The 12,038-nt window shown below is 36.2% G+C and overlaps 1 protein-coding gene across 1 annotated transcript in view; it reads right to left on the reverse strand.

Moving 5' to 3' along the window:
• The window catches only part of ARHGAP15 (Rho GTPase activating protein 15), a 687,458-nt gene that overhangs the window by 651,586 nt on the left and 23,834 nt on the right, over positions 1-12,038 (reverse strand). The window contains exon 2 of the mRNA XM_081584873.1: positions 3,963-4,141. Coding sequence (XP_081440999.1) covers positions 3,963-4,127 — 165 coding nt within the window. The 5' untranslated portion in view covers positions 4,128-4,141. The remainder of the gene's footprint in view (positions 1-3,962; positions 4,142-12,038) is intronic.

Genomic DNA, 12,038 nt, shown 5'->3' on the forward strand with positions numbered 1-12,038 from the left:
AAATGGAGTTGACAGTCTGTGTTGGCTGCACATTTTCCAAGCAGTGCTATTTTTGTATAAAACCAATACGGGCAATTACCTTTGTTTGAGATGCCAAGTCTTATCAATTCAATGTGATTTAGTGTCATTTTAATTGAATATCAGGATCCACTTCAGGACAATTTATACAAACAAAGCCTCAAACCTAACTATAAGCTTGATTTGAAGTAAACAGGGATAAGTCCTACAGCCTCATAATATTTCTCAAAATCTCTGCTAAACAGAAGGCTTATATTTTTAGTAGCAATTTTTATGTCTGCCTTTTTAGCTAGCCACAACTTTGGCAAGTATCCTATAATCACAGAAGTAAGAAACAAAGGAAAATTGTTTCCTTTTTTTCCCTTATAATATATTGAAGAGAAAAATGAAGGAACACTGTCTGTTAACAGAAGCACAAGGAGTCTTGTATGTTAATGTTCAGAAATGGCTTGAACTAAGTCTTTATCTGAACACTAATAAAAATAAAACATTTTCCTGTCTATGATGGCTATGAATGGAGTGATGCACTTCTGTGGAGTTTACAAGCTGGAAATGGTGAATATTCATACATGATGCTGCTTAAGACACCAGTATTAAATGCCAGAACTGCTCCTGCCTGCAAATCCTATGTCTGCGGTTTCCTGACTTGGGCTATTTAAACTCTTCATTAATATCTATTTTCAAGCTGTCTAGTAGGCTAGGCATCCCTCTTACAAATAACATCAAAGTCACATTAAACCTTTTATATTAGCTATTCGTTGGATTGAACATTAGCCTTTTTCGCCCCACACTTTACTTGCCCCTGTTTATGCTCACTCAGCCTTCTGCTTCTGTATTTAGCATGTTCGGGTAAACCATCAGTCCACCTTTAAGAGGTCTCTGGTGCTTGGGGCAGAGGGAGGGGAGATAACAAATCACTGAGACCAAAGAGCGTTCCCTCCCCACCAAACCAAGACCTCCAGATCGTTCTCACAGATACGCAATTTTCTTACTAACCATGTCATTCCATGTCGAAACTTTCCATCTCTCCAACATTTCTTAGAAAGCAAAGTGGCCTCTTTGAATTTTGAAAAGGCGTCAATCTTATGAACTACATAAAAATGATCTTTTGGTGTTTAAAGCAAATGATGCATGCCACCAATAAAATACTAATGGACTATTGATACCTGTTTTACTGGAATGCTTCCCTGCAGCACTTGGGCAATAAAAACTTTTAATTCAACAAGTAAATTCACCTGTGTTTGCAGAGTTTAGGGTCGCATAAATGTTTATATTGGCATTTCAAATACTCCTCGATTTAATACATCAAGGACATAGGCTCCTATGACAATATATATGAGAGTTTTATATTATGTTCTGAGTTTATAGTCTTACTACACACATTTTTAATTAATCAAATTTAAAAAGATGATTTTATGAATTAATGACAAAATTATATAATAGATATGACCCTAGAATTACTATCATTTTTTATAAGTGAAATCATAGTAATGTAATATCAGATTGTGTTATTATATACTCCAAGTCCTTGTTAATTTGCATAATTGGTGTGCCAGTAACAAATAGTATATATATGCCAAATATATTAAATAGGGCACATGACACATATATAGTTTCTAAATACTCAATTTTTTTCTGTACAGATTAAATGTATTTGTCTGTGTTACAGAAAATCATGCTACGTGTGAACTTCTGCACACATTTTAGTGTATATCTTCGCCCACTTTTCCTAAGTTCAAAATCTCCCCCTTGACCTTACCCCAACTTCCAACTTCTGAAAAATCAAGTTCTTAGTTTAGCTTGAGCAGATATCTTTAACAGGCTTGTTTGAATAAATATGCCAAAATACTTTACATTCTGTCAGTATCTAGTCAGAAAATTGTGCATGGAAAAAAAGAGATGAAAAGAACTGAGACAGAAAGAAAATTAGTGCCATGGCAAGCTTTCAATACAGTATCTCTGAGCCAAGTTTTCTTGGTGAAATGACATATCCTCACTAAAATACCCCTTTTATATAATTATGCACTGAGCACACATAACCAAAAGTAACTTTTATTTTTGTTCCTTATCGAGGAATACATATTGCCGAGGCTAAGAATGCGGAAACAAAAGCTGGGATAATTATAGCTAATTTAACTTTGGAAAACTCTGATTCTCCAGCAGTCCAGCATACAACCCCCCAAACTAAAGTTATGTAACAAGGTAATATCAACAATGAGAAACTGCATGATAAAATCCTGCCCAAAAGTGAAAAATGCTAATTTTGTCTCATTTAGCAGCTGGATACAGAAATGCTCATTAGTTTTAAGAGGGTTAATCCTTTTAACTTTTGCATATTGATATGCCAATTATGCCTAATTGTACAAGAGGCATCAGTCAAGGTAATAGTGCATAAACACATGAAAGTTATTAAGTACATCCCAACATGTAATAAAGTAGGTGTTAATTGGTAGCTGAGTTCTGCGGGCTATTGAGGTGGATAATTCATTGAGAGATGGATCACTTGTAATTTCTCTCCATAATTCCTTTTGCAGTCTCATGCTGTGATGTTTTCATGCTTGTCAAAAACAACTGCGGCATAGTGCCTTTTGTTAAACACAGCCAATAAAATATGTTAGGCATCATTAAATATACTTAACTTTTAAACTTTTTCAAAGGTACAGTTCTTACTGATAATACATTATAGAGATTCCAATAATTTACTCTAACCACTGTCTCAAGTTCATGGTTGAGGAACGGTTTAGCAGGTTTCAAAGTCAGGCTGACTGTGCTGTGCCTCCCAGCAGACAATACTTTTAAATGAGAAAAGAAAGAAAAATGTTTCTCTCAGAACCTTATCTAGGGATACATTTCTCACTCCCAAAATATAATCACTGGCTTCCTCATGCTAAATCTGTCTATAATACCTGAAGAAAGAATGATTAAAATCATATATTACTCATGCTCCTGAAATTGTGATGGGTTAATTTTGCACTTGAAATTCGAGTGAAAAACAAGGAATAAATATAATCAGTAATATGCTACTCAGCAAGTTGATCTCATTTAATAACTCAGTTAGGGAGCTGAATATTTCATAGGCCCCTATGATATTAACAGAACACTCAATTAATAGCTCACATGTTACTGCAGGGTGACTGGGACTCACAGGCTATCCCCAGCTAACCTATCTCTTGCTCTTGCTCTCACTGTGAGCAACAAAACAGATCCAGGGTCCAAAAGAGTGGCTAACATTGCATAAATAATTTTGTAACATCCTATGGCCTCAGCTGCAAGTTACCACCATTATGGAAGAAAATTAACCAGAGGAGACTCATTGCAATCAGTATGTTTAGTGGCTCAGGATGAGTGCAGGGGCAGGGACACAATTGGCAGTAGAGTTCATCTCTAACTATTTTATTTCAAATCTTCCTAATGACACATTATGGAGACAAAATGGCTTCCTCTCCAAACCTTAAATTGCCACACCATTTCAACTGCTCAAACTCATTCCAAATCAGGCTGTAATTTCCAATATCATATATTGGTGGAAGATTTTTAAGGAAGAAATTTTCACATTTAAAAAATATTTTTTTTCTCAGTTTATTCTTAGCTAATTTTAGCCTCTGGCTTTTTAAAGTGATGTACTGTATTTGGAAGTACAAACACCACATGCTAGCATAACCTCATTATTTTTATGACACTGAAGCATGATAGTGGAGGCCCTTAAAATGAGTCAAAGGTGCTCTTCAGTCTAGTTCCAAATCCACTTTATCACCCTGGATTAAGCCCAGCTCTTCTTTTGCATCTGGGGATATTATTATGATTATAAGTAGGCAAGATAAAATGCATTACAAAAACAGTTTTCTCAGGCACATTAGGAAAACAAATAAAACAAGGCTAATTAGCCCCCCCCTTTTTACTTTTTATAAAATTCTATATCAGGGAACTTGGGGTATCTGACTTACAGGTTCAGTGACCTTCCCAGCGTCGGTGAGGATCATAGATTTACTTTGGCTCAGCCTGTCATGGTGGCTGTTAGCATTTTTGATTCTCATTTGCACAGCTCCAGTGCCTTGGCGGGTGGGATTCCGTGTTTCCACAGGGGTATCAGAATTTGTAGATTTCTGCATATTACAGTGTTATCCTGATAAAATACAAAAGCATTATATTATTCTAAATATACATAGTTTTCTATGAAAAACTCTTGGTGGAGTGGACATCTCTATTCATCATTAATGTACAAAAATGGCATAAAGTCTCCGCCTCTTTAAGTGGTGAAGAAGAAGGTAGTTACTTTGCAGTGTTTTGTGTTTTTTTTTTATCAGTTGGGACCTCTATATTCTGACACTACTGTATTCATGCCAGAGGATTTCAATTCAAATATAATACACTCAAATTCTGTGTAGTTCCTTAATTTGATTAAGAAACTCCTAATGACAATACCACATGGTCTCCTTTATATAGAAATGTTATTGCCAACTAAGCATCTTCAGGGTATGCTCTTTTTATTCACAATGTCTTTGATATTAGCCACCCCATCTCACACCGCTTTCAGATACTGTTACTGGCAACTTTTTTTTTTTAGTGGAAAAAAAAAACCTAAAAAACTGTGAATAAGGTCAAATTTAAGTGTATAAAATTGGCTTTAGAGCAAACCAAGCTGGTCCCACTGACTATCAAATATGTTGGCTTGGCCTCATTAGCCTGGTTCAGAGTCCTAGCCCCCACCTCTACTTGCAATATCCATAGGGAAAAATTAAAATTCCTTTGTCCACTGCCATCTGCCAGCTGAACTAGATTTAGTATTAATAACTTATTGGATATAATATTTATGAAGAAAGAGAAAAATCAACACATCATCACTGCTTATTTATTTATTTACATTTATTTTATTGGAAGGAGCCTGATTCATGCAGGAAAATCCAGCGTGGGCAAATTTTAAAGGAGTGGCTATGAAAAAAGAATACTTCAGAAAAATAAAAGAAAATAAAACCACCCTCTTGGTGGGTGGACCAAGAGGGCTTTTAGTTGCTTCCCAAACACATAATCCTTTTCAGCTGCTCCTGCCCACAAGTTCCTCAAATGAATACATCTACTCCTTTAAAATAGAACATTTGCAATGCAAATATAGCTTCTAAGTTTCTAGAAACAGACCCGCTTCTAGCCTGAGTGTTGTCTCCATCTCTCACCTATACAGATGCTTCAGCACTAACCTGGTCAAGTGGGTACAACATTAGAAAAAACTGTCATCAGTCAGTTATAGAAGTCAATATAATCCTAAAGAAAGATTATATTTTAAGGAGCCAATTGTATTGGTACCTCTACATTGGTTCGACAGACAAACGGGCTAGAATCATGGTAATGTTCTGGTTGAGCGGACACGAAAATAATTAGGAAAAAATAAATGCATTTTAATGGGAGGAAAAGTGGTATCAGGAAAAACTGATACCAAATAGGCAACTGAGTGATAATTCAAAAAAAATGTTTATATTTATTGAGTATTTACTATGTGTCAGGCAATTAGCTGGTTTAATCCTTACAAAGTTCCTATGATATTCACATTATACTCATGTTTTTATAGAGGAGAAAAATGAGCATTGGAAGGACTAAAAATTTTCTTAAGGACAGTGAACACAAAGAAGTGGAATATTTATTTTACCCCCTCACTAAAAAAAAAAACCAAAAACGACCCATATGTCCACCAACAGATGAATTGATAGAAAAATTCTGGTTTATCTACACGATATAACTCAACAATAAAAAATGGACTACTGATGCATGCAACTACATGGATGAATTGCAAATGCACTGGGCAGAGTAAAAGAAACCAAGCCCTCTCCCTAAAAAGTTCTCACTGAGTATTTGTGATTTACTTATATAATATTTTTGAAAATGCAAACTAACAAAGTAAACAGACAAAACAAAGACTGCCTAGGGACAGGGTAGACTCTGGATACAAAGAACCTTTTGGGAGTGATGGATATGTTTGTTATCTTGATTGTGATGATGGTTTAACAGCAATAAACAAGTATTAAAAATGATCAAATTGTACACTTTAAACAACTGCACTTCATTGTACTTTAGTAATATCTAACTTCTCCAGGGGATCTTCCTGATCCAGGGATTGAAACCGGGTCTCCCGCATTGAAGGTGAATTTTTTACCGTCTGAGCTACCAGGGAAGTCTCAACTAAGTTGTTTACAGGATAGTTGTATTAAGAATTCCTGAACCAAATTACTTTTCTACTTATTTTATTTTCATTTATTTAAAATATATTCATTTTCATAATCCTATGAGTGACGTATTTTAAAAACTTATTTAATTGAGAATAAAAAGGCTCTTTCTACAACACTGGAAATACAACTTTGAAGTAATAAAAGAAGGAAGTCTTATCCCCACTATTCCATAGAAATATGATTACAACTACATTTAATAGAATTTTTAAATGGATTGAATCTGACCACTAATGTATGCATAAGGGAACTTATCTCTATATATAACTAGAATAAGATATAGAAGGTTAAATATATCAGTGTGTTTAAAAAAGTAAATGCAATCACAGGCAGATGATATCAATAGTTATTTTTCCATATACCCCAGTACAGGATAATACATTTTTGGTTTTATTCTGTGTATTATTTATTATCGAGGCCATCAATTTGTCATATCCAAGTAGACGTTATTTTAAAATAAAACAAATTATGGATTTTTTACATTTATAAACTGCTACTAATAAAAGTGTGAGTGTTTTCAGAGTTTCAGTGAATGAAATAATTATGAATGAAACAATGAGAATCTAGGCACTGTGATTGTGATGGAGACCTTGGATTCATTATAATTAGACTAGTTGCGTAAAAAGAACTCATGATAACTTCTAGTGGCAGCACAGTCTCTAATGTCCACCTTCATGACCTTGAACAAGTCCATGGCCCCTTGTTCTATCTTTGGAAGAAAACTGAGAGTGAGGGTGCATGGTCAACCAAGAGGACTGCTATGATCTGCACTGTCCTTTTCACTTCTGATACTGCTGTGCTAAAAAAATGGGATCTGGAGAAGTACTATTGCACATTTACAGAGCTCCAAATTTTCAGGCAAACAGGCAGCAATGTAAATGCTTTGGTATGATCTAATGCCCAAGGGATGTAGATGATGCTTGAGGAGAATCAAGGATTAAACATATAAACCTTTTCTAAAAGAATCTGGATTCTCCTTGAAGTTCATTCAGGACTTGATCTTCCACATTATTCATTAGATTTGTACTCCAAAGACAGTGTGTTTGTCACACTGGTGAGGGAAATACTCGGGCTAAAGCCACTATCTTCTGACCAATAGTGTGAAGCCACTGAATTTCCATAGCCTCACCTTGTGCCATTTATAGGAAATGTTGCTTCCTCAGACTGCACACATTTCAGCATCAAATCAACATCTGCATTCTTGTATTGATTTCACAATTAACCCATAATTTGTCTGGGGATGGGTTTCTGTCAACAGGCTGGATTTCTTTAAAAAGCCTCTTATCTGGCTTCCCCACCTGTTTTCTAGGGGACAATCTGCAGAAAGGAATTTCAAAATTTCTCCTTTAGATCTTTCTTTTAAGCTGCTTTCCCCCTACACTGGTTAATGTTATTTCTCTTCTCTCACTCTCTCCTCTAGCTATCACTTCCTTTCCCAACTGACCCCAGTTCACATTTTCTTGAAAACACATTGCATTCTTATTTTTTTCTCTTTATTCAACATCTTCTATATTTTGTTTTACAATGGTATTCCCCTGACACTATTCATAGTTATTCTCATATTTGTAATATGCTGGTTTCATGTTGCTCTAAGAAGAATACAGAAAATGACATAAACTTCCTCTTATCCACAGAAAATAAATTACCTATTTAAGGTTTATGGAGACTTTCCTGAGTGACAGACACTACAGTAGAGGTTCTTTTTTGTGTTTTTGTTTTTTGTTTGCTTCAACCAAGAGCTGTATAGTAGTTTAGTGAGTGTGATAAATAAATAAATCAAATTCAATGAGAAAAGAGTTGTGCCCAGGTGTGAAGAGAAGCAATGGCATTAGACTCTGGTAGAATGGTAAAGTGTGGAGAGAGAAATTCTGCAAAAGAAAACCAGCCAATGCTGGAGCTAAATTAAGATAAGTTGGGCATTTGGGGCAAAGGGCTTGGTAGTGCAGAGGTATGCAAATAATTGTGACATTATAAGGTAAATTTTGACGTGTGTTATGAAGAAAAACTATAGTACCAAGGAAGTTGAAGGAAAAGACAAGTGTTGGATTTCACGAAGGAAATGGCAGTTAGTCTCTGTGTGGGTAATGCTGACTATGTTACTGTCCTCTCATCAGGCTGAAGGATTAACTGAGAGCCTCAACCCTTCTAAGCCAGCCAGTGCTATAAGAGGCAAGGGATTCTAGACGCTCTGAGGAAGAGAATTTGGGAACAGGGCTTTCCTTGGCATAATACACAAACATCTTGTCCAGATGAACTGAGTGCAAGACAGAGGGAAGCAGGACCGCCTCACCCTCAGCAGGAACTGAGGAAGGAGAGAGGACAGAGGAGGAAGGAAATATAATTGCCAGAAATGACAGTTGCACTGGTGGCTGTGAAACTTATAACTGCTGTACTCTGTGGGTTCAGAGGTGATTTATTCTTTTTCATCCTGTTAGAAACCTCTCACACCAAGTGGATAAGGCTGTTTTACACCAAACTTTGCAAGTCATATTCAGATTCCACTTACAGTTCTTTCTCTTTAGACTCCAACTTTCCCATTTTCCCCTCGCCCACACCTTAATATTTTTTTTCCGCTACCTTGAACACTATGATCCTTTTAACATTTTGGCTGCCAAAGCCCTCCCACCTACTTAGGCCCCATCTCATCCACAGGGTCAGTATTTCTGAAATGCCATCATCAATTCTTACTTAAATTTTTTACTTAATCCATCTGCTCAGTGAATCACTAAGATGTATATATGGGAGAGGAGTGATTATAGCAATTAACACAATACCATAAATGATTAGTCAGATTTCACATTAACTCTCAGGAACCATTTACCTGAGTATCATACTGGAAACTCTTTTGGCTACCTGGGAAAACATCTTATAGTAGAAGAGCTTTGGTTATTCTACTTTGTGTGTGTTCTTAAGTACATGTAGAGGCAGGCAGCATTTGTGACTAAGGATAGGAGATCAGGATTGTATTCTAGTAAATGGTGCCTCCTGGAGTTGTGGGATGCGATGGCCTGCCATGGTGCTGTAATTTTTGAGTCTTTACGAAAGAAGTTTCTAGGGGAACAAACTCCATTATAAAGTCTGCCCAGTTATGAGTCAAAAGAAACCCTCAAACCCCAGGGTCCATCATGACTTGCTTCCAGCATCAGGGGAAGAATATAATTCCAGGAACCTGGAAGTATTAGTTTCAGGATGTGTTAAGAAAGGCAATAAAGAGTTCTAATCAGTGAGTCTTTTTATGTTATTATTCCAAGAATATGCATAGGGTTTTGAAATCATATTCTGCTGTTCCACCTGTATTTTCATTATCACTGACCCTCAGGTTTCTAGATTTGGTAGAGCATATTGTAAAGTCAATAATATTTTTCTATGCTTGTGCATGTGTGCTAAGTCACTTCAGTTGTGTCTAACTCTTTGTGACCCTTGGGCCATAGCCAGCCAGGCTCCTCTGTCCATGGGATCCTCCAGGCAAGAATATTGGAGTGGATTGCCATGACCTCCTCCAGGGGATCTTCCCAATCCAGGGACTGAACCTACATCTCTTTTTGTTTCCTGCATTGGTAGGCGGGTTCTTTATACTAGAGCCACCTGGGAAGCCCTTTTCTAATGCTTATTTCTATACAGTTTCATAACATCAAGCATTCTGTTAACTATATGTCATATTAAGTTTGCTTCATGTGATCTACTTGCTTATTCAATATTTCCTGTGTTCTTTCTATAACATCTTATCATCATCACTATTATTAAATTCTATTAGAAAAAAATGATGACTAATGCATTTATATTTTTACAGGAGACACACAGAGGTATGGTGGATGCCTAAGGAAAATATTGAAGAATTAGTTCATTTTGCATGTGTTTAAAATGTCAATTTTATTTTACAAAACTCTTCAAATAAACATCCTTGAGTTAGAAATTTAAATGTAAATCACTTAAGGCTGCCTTCACAATTTCTCTAGACTTCCTGATTTTATATGTACCAAGAGAAGAGCAAGAATAGCTTGTGATATTACACTAGTTCCACTTTCAATACTGTTTAAAAAACAGGAAACAGTGATGAGAATGCACTTCATAAGAGCCCCACAAACTTTGGCTCTGCTCAACAGACTTGGCTCAGTGATATTCTAGGTCTGATTTTCCCACTCACACTGCAAATACCTAAATAGGAATGAATGTGATATTCCATATAATTCTAAATTTCATAGCTGCTCTGTCAATTATCTGTTGCACTCTGTTAACTACATGAAGTCTCAGTAGCTTGCCCTTTTGAGTTAGAAAGTTTATTTTTGACATCTCTTTCCCATAAGAAATATTAAAATAAATGTATATTAAGAATTATTTGAGTTAGGAGAAACTGAATGGACACTATGAAATTATTTCTGTGCTACAGAGCAGAGAAAATTAAAGTTGAAGGATATTGATGGTTCTTCCCCAAAGTGCCCCAGCCTGTTCAAAGTAGTCCCAGGACAGATCTCAAGTGCTGCACCTCCAAACATCCTTGCCTCGGTCACAACCCCCAGATCAGGTGGAAACTGTGTCTGGAAAAATAAGGTGACAAGAATTCCAAAGGAAGTCTGATGGGTTTCTAACGGATAAAATGATCATAGAGCACCCATATTAAGTATAGATCATGTAAGTCTTTAATCATTTATGTCCCAGTGCTTCCTGACAAAACCATAAAGACAATAAATGTTTGCAGAATACAGAAATGGAAAATAAATATGGAACCTAGTTAATGCCAGAGTACATAGCCCAGGAAAGCATTACCAATAGAAATGCTTCTGATCAAATTTATTTCTTATTTTAAAAAGAATATGTGAAACTTACTATGGCCAGTGGGTCTAAGGACCAATGAACGAAGGATATTTCATGGTAAGTTACAGACTGCAAATAAGCAATGCTTTTTATACCCTCTGAAGCCAATATTAAAGTATATTTGGAAAATCATACAAAATTTTAAAAATATGAACATTAGCTTATTTCCATTTCAGATAACCATTTTGTTACTTATTAAGAAAAAAATGACCACATTTATGACCGTCTTGGAATTTAACAGGGTTCTGTGTTCTAACAATAGATAAAGTCTCCCTCAAGTTTCAATTTTCTTTGGGTGCTTGATATTTTTTCTTTAAATGGAAGGACTCTCTTGTCTGACATGGATTCCCACTAAAGACTTAGTGAGGAGAACTATGTCAGAGGTAAGTACTGAGTGTGCCCCAGTGTTTTCCCATTCCTTGGGTGTTAGCTTGGGTTTCCACTGTGTAACAGTGAGCTGTATGGTCACCACAACCACCAAAAGCCAAGGTTATCTCTGCCTTAACACACAGGAACTCCTTGTGGCAATATGACCCCATTCCTTTTCCGGAATGTGTAGGAAGAGCTTTCTCCAGGTCTACTAAGAGTATGTGGAAACTCCACAGACAGATATTGTATCTGTGAGAAACTCATTTCTGTCGCCTGGAAAGATCTTCTGTTGATCTGTGGTAAAGCACAGCCTGTTTGTTCCCCTGTGGAAATGACTTGTGGCTGTGGTTGCCCCAGTAATGTGTGGCACAACCTTCATGCTATACTTTCCTGATAGGTCAGTAATTAACTTGCATTGCGATTGTTTGTTATCTCCACCAGAGCAGCCATTTACCAAAACAACATTTTAATTTCACTTTCCTTTGAGTTTGCTTTCCTTTTCTTTTTTTTTCCCTGTGGCTTCTACATCTCTATTAAGTCTAATTTCCCCAGACCATTTTCATAAGCAGAGCAAGTACAATAAAACTCAGTTTCAAAAATGTCAAATATAATGAGAAAGGAAGATCA

The sequence above is a fragment of the Giraffa tippelskirchi genome, chromosome 3 (assembly GCF_054371585.1).
Source record: "Giraffa tippelskirchi isolate mGirTip1 chromosome 3, T2T-mGirTip1v1.2.pri, whole genome shotgun sequence".
NCBI classification, from domain to species: Eukaryota; Metazoa; Chordata; class Mammalia; order Artiodactyla; family Giraffidae; genus Giraffa; species Giraffa tippelskirchi.